The 22,641-nt window shown below is 50.7% G+C and overlaps 2 protein-coding genes across 8 annotated transcripts in view; one reads left to right on the top strand and one right to left on the bottom strand.

The window, feature by feature from the left end:
* The window catches only part of Syt2 (synaptotagmin 2), a 105,741-nt gene extending 95,906 nt beyond the window's left edge, over positions 1–9,835 (top strand). For both annotated transcript variants that reach the window (XM_005348384.2, XM_013346697.2), the window contains exons 2-9: positions 422–616; positions 3,640–3,806; positions 5,139–5,258; positions 5,556–5,723; positions 5,993–6,160; positions 7,488–7,605; positions 8,412–8,545; positions 9,183–9,835. In XM_005348384.2, coding sequence (XP_005348441.1) covers positions 439–616; positions 3,640–3,806; positions 5,139–5,258; positions 5,556–5,723; positions 5,993–6,160; positions 7,488–7,605; positions 8,412–8,545; positions 9,183–9,389 — 1,260 coding nt within the window. In that variant the 5' untranslated portion in view covers positions 422–438 and the 3' untranslated portion in view covers positions 9,390–9,835. The remainder of the gene's footprint in view (positions 1–421; positions 617–3,639; positions 3,807–5,138; positions 5,259–5,555; positions 5,724–5,992; positions 6,161–7,487; positions 7,606–8,411; positions 8,546–9,182) is intronic.
* A 6,276-nt stretch (positions 9,836–16,111) lies between these two features.
* The window catches only part of Ppp1r12b (protein phosphatase 1 regulatory subunit 12B), a 210,617-nt gene continuing 204,087 nt past the window's right edge, over positions 16,112–22,641 (bottom strand). For all 6 annotated transcript variants that reach the window (XM_005348387.3, XM_005348386.3, XM_026779678.1 and 3 more), the window contains one exon: positions 16,112–22,351. In XM_005348387.3, coding sequence (XP_005348444.1) covers positions 22,265–22,351 — 87 coding nt within the window. In that variant the 3' untranslated portion in view covers positions 16,112–22,264. The remainder of the gene's footprint in view (positions 22,352–22,641) is intronic.

The following is a 22,641-nucleotide window of genomic DNA, read 5'->3' on the forward strand; positions in this document are numbered from 1 at the left end:
AGAGATGCTGGGGGCCAGAACAGATGATGGAGGCCAGTGCAGATGAGGGAGGCCAGTATAGAGGATGATGGAGGCTGGTACAGATGGAGGCCAGTGGAGATGAGGGAGACTGGGAGTGGCCTCAGGACCGTTTGACTCTTTAAGCCTGTTTCCCCAGCTGTTAAGTAAGAAGAATGTAAGAAACAAAACAAAAACAAAAACAAAAGCCCACCTCATATTGTTGTTTGGATTTGGTAGCTCGCGTGCAGCAGGTACCCCTCACAGCCCCAGGCATGCCTGCACTACCTTACTGAGGGCCATTGTTTCTGTACCCTTGTGCTGCAGAGGCAGAAACATCCAGAGTCTTTAGCGTGGGATCGTCTCCTGATCCCTGGGCAGAGCTTCTGGGATGTTTATCCTGCTCTCTTCCTCTCTCCCCCAGCTGCCCCCTTTGCCACCATGAGGAACATCTTCAAGAGGAACCAGGAGCCCATTGTGGCTCCTGCCACCACCACTGCCACTATGCCTGTCAGGACAGCCGACAACTCCACGGAGAGCACGGGCACTGGGGAGAGCCAAGAAGACATGTTCGCCAAGCTGAAGGACAAATTCTTCAATGAGATCAACAAGATCCCCTGTGAGTGGCCCTGCAGGGCTAGTTCTAGGAGGCCCGTGACAGGGCTGGGCCTGAGGAGGTGGGGGGCCAGAGGGAAGGGCTGGGCTGGGCTCTTTGGATTTTTCAGGGAACCCTCTAAGGCTGAGAGTATGGTCTAAAATGAATGAGGTCAGCAAAGGAACTTATTGTTACATGGTCCAGGCCTCCCAGGGGTTCAACTCCAAGTACCACTTTAAAATTCCACCAAAGAATGAAAATAAAAGGTGAAAAAAATATGAGCTAGGAATTCAGGTTTTCAGCAGATTTAGCAACTGCTTTATTTTGGAGTGCATAAAATGAGGCTTCCCGAACTCCTGGCAAAGGCTCTCTGTGTGGAACCAGGTCGCCTTGGCAGGTGGGAGAATATCGTGGTGGTGGTGGTGCTGGTGGTGGTGGTGGTAAGGGCTCTCCAGCCCCTCTGAATAAGCAAGGCCAGTCTTCTAGGGGAACTAGAGCTCAGGAAACTTTGATGCCTCTGGGTCAAGTCTCCGAGGACTGTCCCAGAGCCAGGCTCCACAAGTCTCTTTCTTCCCTTGGCTGTGATAAGGTTAACTAGTTGTGCAAAGATCAAGTAACTGAAGAACCCTGGAAACAGCCCAAACCGCTCTTCTTCCCCATGTACTCCAGGCTGCTAATCCAGCAGGCTGCTAATCCAGCAGGCTGCTAATCCAGCAGGCTGGGTTCACAAGGGGGCAGCTGAGAGTGAAGTACTCGTACCTCATGGATATGGATAAAAATGTGGGGCCGGCTAGGACCTCAAGAACTATATTGAATAGATATGGAGAGAGTGGACAACCTTGTCTTGTTCCTGATTTCAGTGGGATTGCTGGGAGTTTCTCTCCATTTAGTTTGATGTTGGCGTTGGCTTGTTGTATATAGTTCTTGAGGTCCTAGCTAGAGCAATAAGACACCAAAGGAGATCGAGGGGATACAAATCAGAAAAGAAGTCAAACTCTCACTGTTTGCTGATGATATGATAGATTACATAAGTGACCCCAAAAATTCTACCAAAGAATTTCTACAACTCATAAATACCTTCAGCAATGTAAGCAGGATACAAGAATAACTCAAAAAAAATCAGTAGTCCTCCTGTACACAGATGATAAAAGGGCTGGGAAAGAAATCAGAGAAACAACACCCTTCACAATAGCCACAAATAGCATAAAATATCTCGGAGTAACTCTAACCAAACAAATGGAAGACCTGTATGACATGAACTTTAAATCTTTGAAGAAAGAAATTGAAGAAGACACCAGAAAGTGGAAAGATCTCCCATGCTCTTGGGTAGGTAGAATTAACATAGTAAAAATGGCAATCTTACCAAAAGCAGTCTACAGATTCAGTGCAATGCCCATCAAAATCCTAGTAAAATTCTTCTTTACAGATCTCAAAAGAATACTCAACTTCATATGGAAAAACAAAAATCCAGGATAGCCTAAACAATCCTGTATAATAAAGGAACTTCTGGAGACATCACAATCCCTGACTTCAAACTGTACTACAGAGCTACAGTACTGAAAACAGCCTGGTATTGGCATAAAAACAGACAGGAGGACCAATAGAACTGAATCAAAGACCCGAATGTTAATCCACACACCTTCAAACACCTGATTTTTGACAAAGAAGCAAAAACTATAAAATGGAAAAAAGAAAGCATATTTAACAAGTGGTGCTGGCATAACTGGATATCAACATGTAGAAGAATGAAAATAAACCCATATCTATCACCATGTACAAAACTCAAGTCCAAATGGATCAAATATCTCAACATAAAGCCAGCCACACTGAACCTTATAGAAGAGAAAGTGAGAAATACACTGAACGCATTGGCACAGGAGACCACTTCCTAAATATAACCCCAGCAGCACAGACACTGAGAGAAACAATAAATGGGGTCTCCTGAAACTCAGAAGCTTCTGTAAAACAAAGGACATGGTCAACAAGACAAAACAACAGCCTACAGAATGGGAAAAGATCTTCATTAACCCCACATCAGACAGAGGTCTGATCTTCAAAATATACAAAGAACTCAAGAAATTTGTCACCAAAAGAACAAATAACACCCCCCCCACACACACACAAATGGGGTACAGACCTACACAGAGAATCCTCAACAGAGGAATCTAAAATGGCTGAAAGACACTTAAGGAAATGCTCAACATCCTTAGTCATCAGAGAAATGCAAATCAAAACAACTCTGAGATTCCACCTTGTAAGAATGGCCAAGATCAAAAACACTGATGACAACTTATACTGGAGAGGTTGTGGGGAAAAGGGAACACTTCTGCACTGCTGATGGGAATGCAAGCTGGTACAACCCCTTTGGATGTCAGTGTGGCGATTAGGAAACAACCTTCCTCAAGACCTAGCAATACCACTTTTGGATATATATCCAAAGGATGCTCAATTGTGCCACAAGGACATGTTCTCAACTATGTTCATAGCAGCATTGCTTGTCATAGCCAGAACCTGGAAACAAACTAAATGCCCCTCAACTGAAGAATGGATAAGGAAAATGTGGTACATTTACACAATGGAGTACTACACAGTAGAAAGAAAAACGACATCTTGAATTTTGCAGGCAAATGAATGGAGCTAGAAAACATATTGACTGAGGTAACCCAGACACAGAAAGACAATTATCACATATACTCACTCATAGGTGGTTTTAAAACATAAAGCAAAGAAAACCAGGCCACAATTCACAATCCCAGAGAAACTAGACAACAGTGAGGACTCTAAGAGAGACTTTCGTAGATCTAATCTACATGGGTAGTAGAAAAAGACAAGATCTCCTGGGTAAATTGGGAGCATGGGGATCTTGGGAGAGGGTTGAAGGGAAGTGGGGAGTCAGGGAGGGGAACAGAGAAAAATGTAGAGTTCAATAAGAATCAATAAAAAATGTGGGGCTGGAGAATGGGGGAGTCACAGTCCCACCCCACTGCTTGGGATGAGGGCGCTTGCGAGGCGCGGTGTGTTGATGCTGGGGCTCTCTGTGTGGGCAGTGCCACCCTGGGCTCTGATCGCCATGGCTGTGGTTGCTGGTCTCCTGCTGCTCACCTGCTGCTTCTGCATCTGCAAGAAATGCTGCTGCAAGAAGAAGAAGAACAAGAAGGAGAAGGGCAAGGGCATGAAGAACGCCATGAACATGAAGGACATGAAAGGGGGCCAGGTAGGGTGCTGGGGAGGAGCAGGGAGGGGCCCTGCCCGGCTTGCCCGGCTTTCCCGGTCCTGAAAGGTGAGGCATGGCTGCCACAGCCAAACCCTCTCTTCTGTATGAGCTGTTCTCTCTGCACACCTCACACATGTGCACACTCTCCACACAGGTCACAATGGCGACGGTCACACCTAGAGTATCAGGTCAGCCACCTCAAGCTGGAGGGCAGGGACTTAAGTCCGAGTCAGCATGAGCTAGCCCACCCTCAAAAAAGCAGAAGAAGGGGAACAATGTATGGACTCCCAAGGAGGCCATTGGAGCTAAGTGTTTGACATCCATGATGACCCCCAGGAAGATGCCATTAGGTTACACCAAAGTTTCCTGCCAGGAGGGACTGAAGGACAGATACATCTGACTGGGTGGGGGTGGGGCTCGGGGTGGGAAGTGGAGGTTTGAAGGCACCAAGACAGAACCACACGAATCCATCACTCTCAGATAAGGAGGCACTGACCCAGCCTGTTGGTATTGGTTCCAGTAGGCCCCTTGGCATATCAGTCTCTCCTCTGAGTTTAGAGCCGGGTGTTTCCCGGTCCTCTGTTGTTCGTTTGAGGAACAACTGGGAGGGTCTTTCTCAAGGCATCATAGTGAAGGCTGGAAGAAGGGACTGGCCTCAAAGGGCAGCCAAGGGTCATGATGGCCTTCGAGTGCTTATGTGTCTGTATGTCTAGGTGGGCCTCAAAGGAGCATACAGTGTGTGTGTGTGTATCTGCGTGCACATGGATGGTGTATATGCACGCACATCTTTGTGTCAGTGTGTATATGCATGCGTGTGTATGTGCATGCATGTATGTATGTTCCTGTGTATGTGTGCAACATGTGTGTACATAACCCAGGCTGATCTCATCAAGGAGCCATGACTCCAGGCTGGCCTCAGCTGAAGGATTTGCTCTTACATCGCTCCCTTCTCTTTCCGCTTCTCTGGACTCGCCCTGCTCCTGGCTGCCTGGACTGCAATCCTGGTATGTCTCGCCCAGGTTGGGTAAATCTGAGCAAAAGACTGATGGGGTTTAAGGAAAGCGATCCCCCTGCTTCAAGAAGCTATCTGGCCCGTGGCACAGTGCCCGATCCCACAGGGAGGAGAGATGTCATGTTTTCCAAGTGTGAGCTGGGAGTCTGCCTGGGGGTTCCCTGATGAGCCGCTCTCCCATGTCCTGCTGGTTCCTAGGGTCTGCCTTGTACCGGTGCTCTCCCGACAGTGCAGTTGCCCCCACCAGGGTTCTGAGTCAGAGTTTGTGAAGGGTGGCTGCTGCCTTTCCATAAGCCCTTTCTCCCCGCCCGCAGCTCTAGGATGATGATGACGCAGAGACGGGCCTGACCGAAGGAGAAGGTGAAGGCGAGGAGGAGAAGGAGCCAGAGAACCTGGGCAAACTGCAGTTTTCTCTGGACTATGATTTCCAAGCCAACCAGGTGTGTGGGGCTGGGCAACAGGGACAGGGTGTGGGCAGAAGTGACTCCCTAGAGGCAGGTAGGCCTTGCCTTTCTGCGGAGTGGGACAGTTGGAAGCTACAGACAGAGCATACCTAGCCTTTGGCTTTGATGTCAGTTTCCTCTGGGGAAGGTTTCAGGTGAACGCTGCTATTAATTTACTTGCTGAGCTTGGCCTGGCCCCCTTCCCAGACCCCCATTGGGGTGGGGGTGGGGGCTGCAGGAGACCGTCTGGGGCTGGATGAGCAGCCCAGAGACTGAGACATCCTTTCTCCACAGCTCACCGTGGGTGTCCTGCAAGCGGCTGAACTGCCTGCCCTGGACATGGGTGGCACTTCAGACCCCTACGTCAAAGTTTTCCTCCTCCCAGACAAGAAGAAGAAATATGAGACCAAGGTGCACCGGAAGACACTGAACCCCGCCTTCAACGAGACCTTCACTTTTAAGGTGATGGAAATCGGAAGGGAGACTCCGGCTTCCCCTCTGCCCCCCCCCCCCCGGGTTCTGCACACCTTTCCCTGGTCCACAGCCATGGCTGGAGGGTTGGGACCTGCTCAGAGTGTCGCAGTAGCCCCTTCCCATCTCACACACTGGCTTCCACAGTCTGCCTGGTGCCTGTGGGCAGTACAGGGCCAAGCCCGGGCTCTTCCTGCAGCATCCCCCCTAGAAGTGATCAAGCCACTTTGGCCCCCCCTGACCCCATCTGTGCCCTGCAGGTGCCGTACCAGGAGTTAGGAGGCAAAACCCTGGTGATGGCCATCTATGACTTCGACCGCTTCTCTAAACATGACATCATCGGAGAGGTGAAGGTGCCCATGAACACGGTGGACCTCGGCCAGCCCATTGAGGAGTGGAGAGATCTACAAGGCGGGGAGAAGGAAGAGGTGAGAGTGGAGAGGCCTGGCCTCTCGGTGCTCATGTAGGCTTGTTCCTCCACGTGTACGTTAGGAAGAGCGGAGGTTTAGAGTTCGGTCTGCTGATCCAAGAGTCCAGCTCCCCACTGCCGGGCTGTTGACCCAGGGCAAGCTGCTGCCCTCCTCCTCCTCCTTCTCTTCCTCCTTCCTCTTCCTGCTCCTCCTCCTCTTCCTTCTTTTCTTATCCTCCTCCTCCTTTCGGGGGAGGGTTCTTGAGTTAGCTATCCTAGAACTTGTTCTGTAGATCAGGCTGACCTTGAACTCAGAGAGATCCTCTTACCTCTGCCTCCCAAATGCTGGAATTAAAGGTGTGCACCACCACCACCAAGCTTTGTGGCCTTGCTACCTTCATTTAGAGGCTTCCAGCTGGAAATTAACCGCCCATGCAAAGTGCCTTCCTTGCGCAGTGCCTGGTGTCTGCCAAGCAAGCTATGGGATAAGGATGGCATCACTATTGTTCCTTTCGAGGTCCCACTGTCAATCAGGTTCTATGGCGCAGTTTACCCACAAGGAAAGCCGGCCTTGATTCTATATGATTCTCAGTGTATGGTTTGTCTTCGCGTGTTTCAGCCAAGCTCCTGAAGTGGCCTGCCCAGTGCTCAGTGGGGGAGCAGGGATGAAGGTGCAGGCCTTCTTCTATAGCTGGGGCCTGCCCTGTTGCCAGAGTTGAAGGCCTATGCACCTGAAGGAAGACATGTGTGATTGGTTGGTCTTACCTTCACCCTGGTGGCCTCACCCTGGTGGCCCCACCCCTGAGAAACTGGGGCTAGCTGAGGCCTTCTAAGGGTCAGGAATCCTGAGCCCTCTCTGCCCAGTACTGCACGGCTGTCTGACTTTCTAAGTTTCTTGCTGGCTACACAGTGTCCTTGCCTTGTCCACACAATAATAAATAATAAAGCAAAGGAAAGTACTTTAAAACCCACACATCACTCTGTGAGCCCAGTGGCTGATGGGAAAGGATGGCAGCAGGTACAAGCCACCAGGGAAGAAGCTCCCGAAACCACTTGGCCACCTAGCACCTGCTCCTGCTGCCCTTCTCAGCCCAGCTTGGCGGGGACCTGAGCCCACCGTACATCTGCCAGGTCTGCCAGGTCCCTCCTCTATAGCCTGTTCTCTGCCTTCTTGGAAACGTCAGCTTCCTCAGACCGTGGCTGGGAACCAGGACAGATTTGGGAGCTGATGACTTAGGGAGGTTTCTAGAAACCACTGCTTTGCCAGTCTTCAAGATGGGGTCAGCCACACTAGAGACCACTGGGGTAGCGGAAGTGACCTAAGACCCGCTAATTTCCCTGGACAGCCGGAGAAGCTGGGTGACATCTGTACCTCCTTGCGCTACGTGCCCACTGCCGGGAAACTCACAGTCTGTATCCTGGAGGCCAAGAACCTCAAGAAGATGGACGTGGGGGGACTTTCAGGTACTGCAGAACCCCTGGGTGCCAGTGGGTGGCACCAGTGAGCCAGTCACTGCTCTGAGTCCCTGGAGCTGACAGTAGGAAGCGGCTTGCTTGTGGGGCACAGTTTCCCAATCTCACCCTTTCTTCCAGGCTGCCTGTCCATTACCCTCTGGCTATGCCCAGTGGGCCACGGAGAAGACAGAGGAATCTTTGTTTGACATAGGACTTTAGAAGGAAGCATTGGAAGTGGCAAGGCTTAGCCCAAAGTTTGCCTTTCTGCCATACCACCAGAGGAGGGGATATTTTTCCAGGAGAGGTTGTAGGCTCTGCCAGCTTTGTTCTGGAAGGGGATGCTCTGACAGTGAAGAGGGCTAGCCTGTGCCATAGGATGCAGATGGGTAAAGCCTCTACAGAGTCCCCTCAGACCATGAGCCCTGTGGCTGGGCTTTAACTCCATCACTGACCCAGGATGTGACCTTGGGCTGGTTCTTTCCCTTCTGTGTCTGGATGGGGTGGGGTCGGGACTTGGCAGAGGTCTGCCCTGATTGTAGCACTTCCGTGTCTCCTGCCTAGCCCAGGCACTGGGCCACTTAGTCCCATGCTTCCTCACAAATCCTTTCTTAAGCTCAGAAGTTCCCCTGATTCATGTACTAGGGATGGTCCTTAACACCTTTCCCACCCTTGAACGAGATGACTTCCTGTCCCTTTTCTGGGCTTTCCAAGGGGCTGGTGCCAGCAGGGTGGAGGCCTGTCCGATCCCAAAGTGGCCTGGGGACACCGGGAAGATGGTCAGGGCTTAGAGGTCTCTGTTGGGACTGTCTCTGCAGACCCCTATGTGAAAATCCACCTGATGCAGAACGGCAAGAGACTCAAGAAGAAGAAGACGACCGTGAAGAAGAAGACCCTGAACCCCTACTTCAACGAGTCCTTCAGCTTCGAGATCCCCTTTGAGCAGATCCAGGTGCTGAAGCCTCGAGGGGCCTGAGCTCTGAGCTCACTGGACAAGTGTGGGGGGGGGCAGAGAGCAGCCATGGGTGGGTGATGCTGGGGTGGGACCCCGGAGGGGACTTTTCTGAAGAGGAGATGGACATGAACTAACTTTTAAAAGTCATATAAGTCCTTAATGTATTTGATGAACATATATATGAACAAATATATATTCTTTGTGTTTCTTTGTGTAGCCTTGGAGCCTATCCTGGAACTCGCTCTGTAGACCAGGCTGGCCTCGAACTCACTGAGATCCTCCAGCTTCTGCCTCCCAAGTGTTGAGGCATGCACCACCACCGCCTAGCAACTTTTATTTATTTATTTTTATTATGTGTCCACTGACTTCATTAGAGGCCACACCTGTCCTGTAAGGTCTTACAGTTCTTAGAGCATTGTGTATGCTCAAGTATGCCGCTGGTAGAAAAACAGGTTGCCTTAAAAAAGAAAAGGGTTTGCCCTCCATCTCCATGTCCACTGAAACTGAACTGGAGCTGGAGCTGGAAGCCAGAAACCTGGAGGCATTTCCTTCCGTATTATTTGCAGTGTAGACAGAGATGCAGGATATCACGGCTTCCTTCTCTGAATTCCTTCTTCCCTTTGCTTCCTTGCAGAAAGTCCAGGTGGTTGTCACTGTGCTAGACTATGACAAGTTGGGCAAGAACGAAGCCATTGGCAAGATCTTTGTGGGCAGCAACGCCACAGGCACGGAGCTGCGGCACTGGTCCGACATGCTGGCCAACCCTCGGAGGCCGATCGCCCAGTGGCATTCTCTTAAGCCAGAGGAGGAAGTGGATGCGCTCCTGGGGAAGAACAAGTAGGCCACAGACGCTGGGCCTCCTGCCTCTGAGGGCACTGACAAGATCCAGAGCTATCAATACCTCAGTTATGCGACCCTACAGGTTTCTTCATTTGTTTGCAGTGTGTCCTGTTTTTCCTTCCTTTTACTCTTTTTAAAGACCAACTTCTTTTTGGTGGCTGCGTGAAGGGGAGTCCCCTAAGTGGTGAAAGAGAAGCCTGGCTCTGTCTGTTTCCAGGAGCGTCCTTGTTGCATGTCTGTCGCGGTTTCCCTCACTCTCAGAGCTTCACTCAGGCCTCGCCCCACGCGGGGCCTCGATTGGAGGAAAGTTGAAGCAGTTCCTGCTTTTCCTGGGTTTTGGACCAACCAATGGTGGCACATTCTGTTTCTCAACTGTCAAGGCAACACAATGTCCAGCTTGTTGTGTGTGTGTGTGTGTGTGTGTGTGCGCACACGCATGCGTGTGTGCACGTGTGGTCGTGGGCTTGTGTCCAACCCTGCCTGCCTCTGTCTTTGAGTCTTTCTCTTCATTTCTGGAACGAGCCACGGACAATGAAGCCATGTGAAAGGAGAAAGTCTTCAGGGACTCCAGGATGAAGAAAGCCAGCTGCCTCAGTGGGAGGCCCGGCAGCGTGTGAAGCTCTGAGTCCTTGGGAATGGCCATTTGGAAGGCAGCACAATGTGGTGCTGGATGTGTTCAGAGCTAGGACCAAAGCCCTTGATGCCATCACAGACTTCCTCTTGTCGGTCATAGCTTCCCCCAGGAATGTGGTTTTGGGGACATTCATGGGAACAAACTCTCACCGATTGACTGAACTCTACCCGAGATTGCCGGCCCCAGGATCGCATTCTTGTTGACAGCATCAAACGATGAGGAGGAGCCCTGTTACTGAGAAAGCCTGAAGTTGAGCTCCTGGATCTTTGCCTCCTAAGTGGGAAGTACAAGCTTCCTTCCTCTGCAGAGCAGAGCGCAGGCAGTGTCACAGTCATTCGCATTCACGCGCCATCTTGCTTTTGCTTCTGTTCCCCTTTTTGTCTAAGTGGAAAAATACTGTCTGAAGTCAAACACTCTGCACAGAGCCAGAGACCAGAGAGAGGAAGGCTTGAGTGTTTAGGTCCCTTGAGGTCCAGGTAAGGAGGAGGTGGCAAGAAGGGGAAGCATGGATAGACAGTGAAGAGCTCACAACTCTGATTCCTGACTCCCTGGGTCCTCAGGCCTCCGTGATGGTAGCCAGAGGGGCCCAGGCAGAGCTGTGGATAGGCCCTATCCTTCCATTTCCTAGAGGCAGGGAAATGCCAGGAAACAGGGCGTTCATTTCAAATGAGTGCTGGAGGAAACCTGCAAAGGTTTCTACCCCTGTGTTCAGTGTCCCCTTCCCTGTTCCCCGCTTGTCCCCAGTATTGATAAAAGCCATATATATGTTAGTCAGGCTAGCACTGAGTACCCTTCCAACCTTCAGCCTGGGCAAAGGAGTTAAGCCCCATGTAGCTAGAGGCTACCCCTTTCCCTTGGTCTTGCTTCTCTTCTCTCCTTGAATCTCTCAGGCCCTTGTTCTCTTACCACAGAAAATACACAGCTTCCTGGAAGCCCAAGGGAGGTCACAATTCAACAGCAATGTGGCAGAACTTCTGCTCTGCCCACTTTGGTCCTTCCCTCTTCTTCTAGGTCTGATGGATGGCGGTGTAGAGTTTGGCTTTGAGAACCCAGTATGAAGAAGGCACAGAGTATCCTATAGTTTTACTGAAAATGGGAGCTGTGTGGGTTTGCTTTTTTGTTTAAGTAGGGACCAAGTTAACCCCTCTACCAGAAACAGACTGTGAAGTGAGGTTTGACCTGTGTACTACCTTAGACACGCTTCTGCTGCTGGCCCTGGGTACATGGGAAGTTATGTATTTAATACATTCTCTGTATGTGCGTGTATGCTAAACACTGAGGAGGGAAGTTTCTGCTGGGATGATGGGTTGTAGACTCCTTGGGACCAGAGGTACAGAAAATTGTAGGGCAATAGGGTCCACTCCGAGTCCGGGTGGTTGAGGAGTACCAGGGTCCTGGCATGCACCTCACAAGTCCTTTCCATCCTCAGAGCTGTGGAACTTTGGTGCTTTCCCAGGTCCCTTCCTGCACTGGCTCTTCTCACACACATTCCATAAACCTCATTCACAGACCCCCCCCCTCCCTTCTTTCTACATTCTCCCAGCTCTCCCAACCCATCTTTCAACTTCTCGGCTTCTCTCCTGGAACCTCGTTAAGGCCTATCATAGCCCCTAGCCCTACCGCACTGCTCACAGAGGAGGGAAGGTATGGTTTTAGTGTCCCTTGCAGACAGGCTACAGCTCTGTTCTGTGGGCAGCCTGCAAGGCCTTTTGGAATCTGGTCATCAGTTTGGAGGCAGCATCAATGCCGGAAGTGGCTCCTCCCCAGGCCTAGGGCCGGTCCCTCGCTAGCCACCCAAGCAGAAACATGTCGATACTCAAGTCTTTATGCACTGGGGGTTGATGTGACCCAAACCCAGTATAGCATTCCAAACCTTCACTGCCATGGGGGTTTATTTCTGGGGATGTCAGGGTCCTGGGGTATCAGCATTAAGTTAAGATAGTCAATGTTTCTGGCTGGTGAAGGATTCTGGGTACTTCTGGGTTGGAAGTTTTTAACCCTAGAAACAAAGACTGAGGCCTGGGGAGTCAGGGGCTCCAAACAGCAGATGCTTGTTATGAGAAGCAAGATGAGCCCAACTGGAGACCCTGGTCTTCTTTCTCCTCAAGAAGCCAACACACAGTTTGTATCTCTGCAAGAGCGACTTGCAATGATTTTGCTGGCCTAAGATTCGGTGAGGGAGGTGGGAGGTCTCTCCTATAGGCCTCTTCGTAAAAGCAGCTTTATAAACATGTCTCCATGCTACATGTGAGGGTGGGTGATGCTCCCCAAGAGGAAGGAATCCCTTGTCTCTTTAATGTCATATGTCAGTTCTTGACAATCCCGGGTCTCTCAACCCTGTAGGAGAGCCTACCTTTGAGGGTGTACACAGCAGCAGTCTCCCCAAGTTAGGAAGAGACTGGACTCCCTCCCCGACCACATCCTCTGCTTGCCCCTGCTCTGTCTCCCACCCGCCGCAGGCTGGTTGGGGTCTTCTCTCAGAGCCATGGGGAGCAGGAGGTGTCCCAGAGCCCCGTAATGGCTGCCAAATTCGGCAAATACAAATACAGGATACTTGGTTAAACTTGAATTTCAGATAAATAATTTTGAAGTTGTAAGTATGTCTGACGCAATATTTGGGACATACTGTACTATAAAGTGATTCATTCTTTAGTGTGAAATTTAAATTTAATTGGCTAATTCTGTATTGTGTCTGGCAATATACCCTCTGGCTACTTCATCCCTCTTTTCTCAGTCCCAAGGGCCAGAGCTGGTTACCACAGACTTGACTTAACCTGTTTTTCGAACTGCAATATTGAGAAGGGGACACTGTGACTTGAAGATATATGAATATACTTTATTTTTTAAGCAACAACAAAACAGGAAACTTCTGAAGCCATCGAGCCTCACCTGACCCCTCCACGCGCATTTAGTTCTATATTCTGAGAGAGGATGCTATCTATAAACACATGAGCAGAATTGACCGAGATGCATGCCTACAACTCTGTAAATAGCCGCATGGCAATACTGAGCGTCCCCTTGATCCCCCAACCCCAGACCCACTTTACAAAACTGGCTGCTCCTTGATTTTATGTTGTGTAAAGTCTTTGTCCTCGGTCCCACCCTACATCCCCTACAGGGAATGTCCACAATGGGAGACCACATTCTGGCCCCAGTGCCAGCCTCGCCCGGGGAAGATGCTGGAGAACACGGGCCCTGCGGCAGGTCTGCTGCATGTCTGTCTGCAGGGTTAACCCTTGGGGCACAGTGTACTATGTCTAGCCTGTGTCTGGTGTCCCGTTGCCTTTATGTTCCGTGTGTGTGGCGTGGTTCCTTTCTTCCCACTGTCTTGAATAAACTGAAAAGCCATAAAGGGGCCTCCTATTGGAGGCTGCCCTTGACTCCTCCCAGGAGCACCCTGTCCCTCCAACTGGCTCCCCACAGAACACTTGTGAAGGGCTCACCTGTCCGTTAGCCTCTCTTGTTCCCTCAGCCCTGCATCATGAGGACAGTTGGCATTTCAGGGCTTCTGGTGGGGTCCCGGGGAGACGGCCCTGGCTGCCTTTCTTGGCTTAGGTCTGATGGTGGGACTCGACTCTGTCCTGGGTGTAGGCAGGGCAGTGGCGTGCTCTGTGGCTTAGATCTCTCAGGAGTCAGCAGCCCAGCCTGTAACTGGGCTTCACTGTAGCCTGGGATGAACAAGGCTAGCCCAGCCTACTTCTTTCTCCCTGAGCTGTCAGGGCCCACAGAGAGCAGTGGAGAAGTGACCAGTGGGGAAAACCAAGAACTGCAGTGGGTTAAGCTTTCCACCCACACTCCCTCTGATGCCCCTGAGAGCAGGTGGCAGGTGTGGTGATGAGGGGCGGCACTAGGCTCTGCCACTCACATCAGCTCCCAGGGCAGCCTGAGCAGGCATAGCAAGCGGTAACAATATGGGGAGAGAGACCTGGAGCAGCCTGGGCACCCACAGGACTCCCCAGGAGTGTAGTCATGTTACTAATCCAGGGGACCTCAGGCCAAAGCCAGAGGCAACAAGGGGCTCTGCCATTTACAGACCATGACGCTTAAGCACACGCAAGTCCCAGGGACCTTTGTGCTACTGACATAAGGGGGCAACTGGAGCAACCATTTCAGTGTAGACTGGGGTTGGCTGGAGTCCCCCCACTCCCCACTGGGAACAGCGGCAGGAGAGTGTGGCAAGGCTGTGGGAGCAGTGTGTGGGCCTTAGCTTCACCCCAGCTTTTCTCAGCAGCCAGTAAGATAACGACCTGAAAGCCTGACCATCCTGTTTGAGTCCTGGTCAGCTAAGGACTTGATTTCCTTTTGAAAACTCCGGGCCCGTCCAGAAACTTTCAAAACTGGGGCTGGGGCAGAACCCGAGTGTGCCCACGTCACCCCTGGAGTGCACTGGCCTCACCAGGAGCCCTCCCTGTCTTCATGAGGACACGTGTAGCCCTCCCCTCCCCCCTCTGCTTGGCACTGCTCCCTCCATTCCCTTCTGTGGACTCTGTTCTTGTCTGATCTGTCGGATTGTTATTTTGTAATGAGCTGCGTCTCCTTATTAAAGAAAAGAGCTGAAAGCAACCTGGGGGAGGGGAGCATTTCTCCTTTTTTTAGTGGGGGAGGATAGAGTTGCCCCAGTGGGGCAGCAGGGTTGGGCCGGGAGGTGAGCTGGTTTTGGGGCTCTGGCCTCTAGCCCAGCATGAACGGGTCACAGCCCATTCTCTTCTGGGTTTGGGGGAAGGGCAGATGGGGTTTCTGGTGAATGGTAGGTACACAGGGCCCACCCTCCTGAGAGGACAAGGGCTGTCCCATACTGGTGAGTTCCCTCTGGGGAACCTGAGCTTAGGGGACAGCCACAGTCTGATGCTGACATCTTGGAGGCTGCTGGTCCTGGGGTGTAGATGTTTAAAAGTGGAAACTACAAAGTGTCCAGTCTTGTTCTCTAAAGAAGGCTGTCCATCTGTGACTGACGAGGCAAGGGTACCATGACCATTAAGGCTTCCGAATGCTTATGGACAGAGTAGGGGACAGTATGGCCAAAACCAAGAAAAGATTAAATTCTTGGTCAGGTCAAAGGATTCCGAATGCTTATGGACAGAGTAGGGGGCAGTATGACCAAAACCAAGAAAAGATTAAACTCTTACTTAGTCTGTCGCTTGTCTCGGACCAGCATGCACTAGGCTTGTGTTCCATGTCCAGTCCAGATGGTCAGGGGGCAGTGAAGGCAGCTGGGAAGAGGGCCTGTTTGAGCTGGCAGGAGCCCAGACCTGGCTGGCTACTTCAGTCCTGGGGGCCATGGGATCCAAGACTCTGGGTGTCTTGCTCTGCTGCAGGATGGTACCCATGGCCAGTAGATGAAGCTGACTCTACAGACCTTACACAGTCAGCAGGGGCCCCAGAGAAATGATGTTTGTGGTCTAGGAAGTCCTGTGTCAATCACGCTGTGCCACAGCTTCAAACCCCAAGGCCAGGGCTGAACTCTTCAACTATGACATCATGCCTATTTCCTCTTGCAGCCTGAGCTACAAACAGCTGGTGACAGCAGGGGAAAAGAATCTTCCCTCCCTCCCAAGTCAGTGACCAAGGATTTCCACTTGGCAGAAAGCAGACCCAAACCTGGCTGCCCACTCCCCAGCCCTACCAGCAGCCTGTGTAGCAACTCCCTGGGCTAGGCTCCTTTTCTTCAGAGTTTCGACCCAACCTCGAATGACCCCACAGTTAGCTTCATGTGCATGGGTTGGATGTAAGAAGTCATTTTTGGATGTCCTGAATCAGTGGCCCAAGGAACCCTTACCCAGGTGGACAGTGTGGTGCTGGGAGCCTGCAGAGCCTGCAGTAGCCCCCTGGGTGCAGCTTCCCTATGTAGGATGGATGTTAGGGTCTATCAGGTGGGCCACACACCCTGCTTTTCACTTTCAATGAAACAGCCACCCTTAGGCCCTGGAAACCCTGATTTCTTCTCAGGGTTGCCAGTCAACCCAGGAGCTCTTCCCGGGGCAGGGCATGTGGTGACTTGTGCACTGTGGCTGCCCATGCAGAGACTGCTAAGTCCGTGGGAACTACTGGGGGCCGCCTGGTTAATGGGGGCTCTATCACTTTCATGGCACAAAGTTAAAACACAGTTTTATTTGTTCATTTATAAATACTGTTGTGTTTACAGGCATCATACAGATGTGAATATTATTCCCAAACTTTCAAACACAGAACACTTAATACCATATAATAACAACCAGTAAAGCAAATCCATCCATCTCAGGGTTGAAAGGCCACTCAAAGTTGCATAAAAATACATTCAGTTCACAAAGCCAGTCTGGCTTCCCCTCCCTCAGGAGCCTCCTCCAGGTGTCTTTACAGTTGACTGAAGTTAATCTACACAACTCAGCTGGAAAACAGCTCCATTTGGTGCATAAGTGTGGGTGAAGGGTGGAGAGAGGAAACAAAATGCTAGCGTTCAAGTGGTGATCAAGACCAGGGCGAAGGAAACAGAGAAAAACAGTGATGCCCAAACCAGACTGCACTGCCTCAGAGTAGGTCACATCTCACTGCAGAGGGAGCGGTTGTGGCATGTTACCTCCCTCTACAGGGAAATCACGGCTGTGCTTTGAGGTCAGGCCAGGAAGAGGACCTGCCAAGGGCTCAAAGCAGGTGACTGGTGAGGTAAGCGTGTTGGATGGACGCTTTCTCCCAGACCCATCTCTGCTGCCTTTACCTGCAGCTACTCTGCACTAGACTCTGCCATCCTAGGCTAGGTTGGGATCCGCTTGAGGTTTCAGAAGAGTAGGGTTGAGAACAGCAGACACAGCACCTGGGAGAGAAACAAGCTGGTGCTGGCCCGAGTGTCCCCTGTTCAGGATCCTGCTCTGACCTCTGCTCTGGGTTCAAGAGCACGTCAGAGGCTCTTAGGACTCTATGGTTCTGCCTTTTCTGGATCTTCTCTCCTGGCTGGCTGAGAGGCTGTCACTTCTATATAGACTAGCTCAGCCTGTGCTGAGGAGACATTTCTGCCTTATGCAGGGACCGGTCACATCCCCAGGAAAAGAAGGAATAAAAGTCTCAGACACAGCCCTGCGACGAGAATCATCTAGACCTATAAGCCAAATCTTGTCTCTGAGGGGCCTTGAAAATGGAATAGGGCTGGCTGTGGGTGGTGGGGGAAAATGACATGCTGTTGGTGTCTGAAAATTCTCCAGGACTCTTGGCTGATTAATGGGAAACCCTGTCCCTCAAGCACCATCAAACCCAAGTGTGGAAGCCAGGCCTGAGGAGTGTGGGGGAAGGCAGGGGAGGGTATGATTAGTTGGAAGAACCTACACTACCATCTTGATGACACCTTAAGGGCCACCCAAGTACATTTTTATTGGAAGCATTAGGGGAAAATTTAGAGGCAAAATAACAAAATGTCATTCTGGCAGATTACCAAGCTGGGAGACAAGCAGATGCATGGGAGTCCTTTGGGAAGCTGGTGCAGGAAGAGAAAAAGAGACAGAGCTACACACTTGGATAAAATTGGTTTCTGAGTTTTCATTTCTAATCAAGAAAACACCAGACCTCTTTTAAAAAGCTCCAGCCTGGCAAGTGTGTGTGTGTATGTGTGTGTGTCCCCAGGCTGGAAGGGAGCCTCACATTGCCAAGTCTTCTGAGGTAAGGCCAGAACATGCATCAATGCATGGGCTTTAGGACTTTCCACCCCCACCATCTCACGAGCGGGCACCCAGATACTGGGTTGCAATTGTGACCTTCACCACAGCTTGCAAGGAGACGTGGAGACAACTTCCAGCTTCCCTCAGGTTTGTTGGGGTCCAGTTGTTTTTCCTCGGCCCCCAGAGACCACTTCATTCCTCTGTAGCCATGACAATGACAGCTCCTGGGCTATAATGAAGTTCATCTATTTTTCCAATCTAATCAGAACACAAGCAATCAATAGTTGTCCCTGACAGAGTCCACTGCTCTGAGCAGTGTCAATACCCATTAGGAAGGCTGATTAAAATCTCCTCTCAGGCTTAGCTGGAACTCAACGAGACAGAACACACTTCCAGGTGCAGAAATCAGGCTTCCTTACTCCCAGTGTCTGCAATCTCCATCCTGTTCCACATTCAAAGACCCTGCCCTCTGCCTTTACCCATTATACCTGCAGGCACCCACCTCCAGGGTTTGTCCTGACTGCACCATTCTATGCCATGTGGGTTGTGGGGTCTGTGAAAGACCGCCTTGAACAGCCCTAGAACGCCCCACTTCTGAGAGCTTAGTGCTCGGAGGCAGAGCTCAGCCGAAGCTAGGTTCTTCCTGTGGAACACTTGTTGCTCAAGGCAGAGTCAACATTAGGAACTAGCTGGTGCCAAACAGAATCCCAAGTTAAGCCTGCTGCTTGGGTACGGAGAAGCAGTGCTGGTCACATCTAGGAGAGGAGGCTGGGTTCCTAGTGACATACTGCTCTATCCACCCCCTACCAGCTACAATCTCCACCTCTTCAGGCTCCTAACCACCAGGAAGGAAACAATCACAACACTGTTCAATTGCTTTCAGTGTTAACTCCACTTTCCAGCAAGGAGGAGACCCCAATCTTAAACAGCTTGAGTTTGGGAAGAAAACAAGACTGATCTTGAAAATTTGAAAAGAAGCAGAAATCTAAGAGTCAAAATGTTCTCATCCTTCTAGAAATGAATAAATTACAGAAATTTAAGCCCCATGGGGCCTTAAAAAATTATCTTGCCCAAGGGTTACAGCTAAGTTAAGTTGGCTTAACTGTGTGCACCTTATCCTGCCCTCATCTCCTGGGTCAAGGGAACTATGTCTGAAGGTTTGCAGAATAGAATGGCAACTGAGATGTGCACGGGCCCACCTCTGAAAGGGCGTGTCACCATGGACTAGAGCCCTGCGGTCCTGAGGGAAGACAGCTGGGCTCCTGCAGCCCAGCCTCACTGTGAGACCGCAGTGGATGCTGTAGCTCACCTGTTGGGGAAAGTTAGTCACTAACATCCTAGCTACCCAAGTAAGCTTCTGTTTCAAGTCGTGCAACAGTCTGAAGCAGCTGACAGATGTCACAAGTGCCAGCACTGTCAGTGGAGACAGTTGTCTGTGCGAGGAAAGGCCTCGAAGGGGCGCCAGAAACCAGAGTGCCGAGACTTCCTCCTCTCATCTCTGGTTATACTCTTTTGTAGGGCCCACAGACTAACCCGGTACTGTGCCTCACTGAACAGTGCTTGCACCTGGAAGCCTGAGGCCTGGGACAGAAGCGGGGAAAGCAGGAGAGAGCACATGGCCACTGCTGGACAGACAAGGAGGTTCTAGGAAGTGAGACCAGCCTTAGTTGAGAACTCAGTGTACTGAGTGGGTCCAAGATCGAGCTGTTCTGATTCTTTTGAGGCAACACCCTTAAATGTGCACCACCCACCTTCCCCTAGAGACAGGGATGAGACTGGCAGTCAGAACTTCCAGGTACTGTCTGGAAAGGCTCAGAAGCCCCTGAAAGTCAAACAGGAAAACTCCAGTCCCAGAATCTCGGGACTGGCCCTGCCATTGCTCCCAAAGCTGTCAAATGAATGAGAACACAGGGTGCGATGCTGCAGCGGGAACACAGGGTGCGATGCTGCAGCGAGAACATTCTTGTCCCATCTGAATTTCCCAGGAAGACTGGCTTGCGACAGGGCTGATCCTGCAGGGCCACCGGCTTACAGTGGGTCACTAAGCTCCAGCTATGAGATGACTCACAAGAAGTCAGCAAGTGAGGTTGGTGGCCACCGGGGAGACCTGCGGTGTGTGACTGGCCGAGAACAGAGGAAAGGAGACCAGCACCGAGAGTCTAGCTGGCTATCAGAAGGCCTATGTCCTTCATGGGGGTTTTCAGTCAATATCATTTTGAAGAGACCAAATTCACGATGTTGTCTAATAAAATTAGTGGCCTAAAGGAAGTGCCTGGAATTACCTAGGAACATCTGTACTATGATAAGTTCTTGGCTGTGGAGTCCAGGATTCCTGAGGCTGAAAAGCTTAGAAACAACTTGTCCTAAGGAAACTTCCTGGAAGGCCACACACAGCAGCAGGTTTTAATGCCAGGGTGTGAGTTTTGAGAACCTGCCCCTGGACTCCAAAAGGCCCAAAAGCATAGAATTCTGGAACACCTTTACCTGGTCTATGAATGGAGGAGACTCAAAATGTTTTCCTAACATCCCATTTTCTTTTCCTAAGAACAATGCAGCAATCCCTTCTTCCCCAATGTCCTAGCTATTCTAGAACCAGTTGGCTGACATGTTGTTGGCATTTCCCGCTTCCTATAGCAGAAGCCAGGTCCTTCCCACTGTGGTTTAGTCCTTTCTAAAACCTGGGCTCAGTGCTCCATAACAGAGTGGCTCAACACAGACTCCTCAGAAGAGCGGGTTGAAATGGCAAAGAGAACCCTGTACATGCTCAAAGTGTGTCAGAGTGGGCGTGGTCCTCGTCTGCAACAAAGACCCTGAATTACAGCCTGTTTAAGGGTCACAGAAAAGGACAGTGGCAGCCTCATGAAAGAGAATGACAGAGGTAGTGTTAGAATGGTCCACATCACCGGCAACACCAAAATAATGAGGCCCTAAAGGACCTGTCCTTTAATGTGATCCAAAGGACAAATGCCTACAGAAATCAAGCATTAGCCGCATCAGCTGGCTCATTATGAGAACTAGCACTTTAACTATGTGCTGGAATTATGGACCACTCTGTAAAGACGGAGAAACGATAACCTAAAGGGCTGCCTTTGTCTAGACTTTAGAGGATGGGAGTCAAGATGTGACAGGCATCAAAACCATGACATCTGAAGAAGGACTGAAGGAACTATGGAAGTAGAGACCACCACCCATCCTTATTTAATGAGCTGGGCAGGCAGGGAGCAGCAGACCTCAGCTCCTATTAGTAAAAACTCTGGTTATTAGAGGCACCCAAGCTTTAAGCACTAAATGCATAGCTACCAAAGGCCGACCATAGGGCAAAGCTATGGCAGCAGAGGGGTCGCTATAACACAAGGAAGCTGGGCTGGATGACGTTGCCACTCTTAAAGAGTCCACGAGTCTTAATATGGACTGGATCGTCCCCTTCAGTCTTTACCCCAGCAGCCACTCTCCTGCTGGCTTCTAAGGGCACTGCCTCTGCCCTGAACGCGACGACCATCGTCTCACAGCACAAGCACAGCGTTCCAAGTGTCCTCACATGCTCTCTCCATCTCTAGCCTGCTTCACCCGCCTCCCCCACCCTCTCCCTGGACTTGTGACTTCATTCCTCATTAGGAGCAGGTGCACAAGTGGAAAAGTAAACAGAGGCAAAGGGAGCAAGGCAAACTCAACAGAGTCCAGATTTCCCTCTTCTTGAGAGGGTCTTGCTATGTAGCTGGCTTCAAATCCCTGATCCTCCTGCCTCAGCTTCACGAGTGCTGAGACTGTAGGTGTATACTGCTATGTCTGACTTGAAGAGCCCAGAAAATCACTCTGTAAGCGGCCAAGCGGGAGATGAGAATAAGCTGACTCCTAAGTCATCCTCTAGCTGTGTAGGGACGAGGTCATGGTACCATGGCAACAGAGCAATGATTTTCCACAGTGGCCCCAACAACTGAGGTCAGGAGCTCTGTTCCAGCTTTTATGCCATCAGGCTGGGAGAAGAAATCATAAAAGGACAGAAAGAAAATGAGCAAGAGAGTCCAGGAGCATCTAAGCCTTGTGGAAAGGGAGAAACGGGGTTAAGATTAGTCAGGGAAGTTCTAGGTTATCGATAGAAAAGTAAAAACAAGTCAGTCCCTGAGAGGTGAACAACAGAGTCACAACCACCGTGGACTCTACGCAATAGCTCCAGAGGCAGTCCAGAGAGTAACCCCATATTCTGCCCTTTCTCTTGGCACCCCAGATAGGATCCTGGAATGGCCACCACAAGACTCACCTATATCAAAGGACAGTGGGTCAGTATAAAGGCTATGGGTCAAAGCCTTACATATCTGTACCAAAACCAATGTGGACAAAGCAGCAGAAAGTTGGGGGTTCACAGCTGAGCTTGGTATACCCCACAAAGCTTTCTCCAGATTGCTTGAAATAGTCACAATCATGCTTCAGTTAAAACTGTCATAAAACTCGGGCTACAAGTGCGGGAGCAATGGGACACTGAGAGTGCAGAGAAAATGTACAGTGCAGAGGAGGTGACTGACGAGGATCACAAGGAGGTGCCCTTCTTCGGAAACATTCACTTTTGGCCGGAAACGAGGGGTTGGCAGCAAATGCTGCCCCTCCTCCCAGATCTGACCTCATCTATTTGGACAGTTTGCTGATGACTCTGATGAGGGCGCCATTTTCATCCTTCAGCCTCTGATTGTCGGATTTCAGTTCTGTTAACACCTGCGGTGAAGAGGAAAGGATGTGTTAGAGCCTGGCACAATGGCCGCTACCTTCCCAGCTGAGCCAGCAGGTGAGCAGGGCCTCCTAGGACAGCTATGTGATAAGCTGTTACTACCCTTTTGCTCGGGGATAAAGCCCTTTGATCATTCTATTTACTGGGCTGGACATGTAAGTATTTAGGGAAAATACACCTCCTCATCTTTTGAGCCAGCGTCATTTTCCACATAGCCTATAGTTCTATTCTATTGAGCCAGGAGCTTTTTGCAATTGTTCCTGCCCTTGAACTCACT

The sequence above is a fragment of the Microtus ochrogaster genome, chromosome 6, assembly GCF_000317375.1.
Source record: "Microtus ochrogaster isolate Prairie Vole_2 chromosome 6, MicOch1.0, whole genome shotgun sequence".
NCBI classification, from domain to species: domain Eukaryota; kingdom Metazoa; phylum Chordata; class Mammalia; order Rodentia; family Cricetidae; genus Microtus; species Microtus ochrogaster.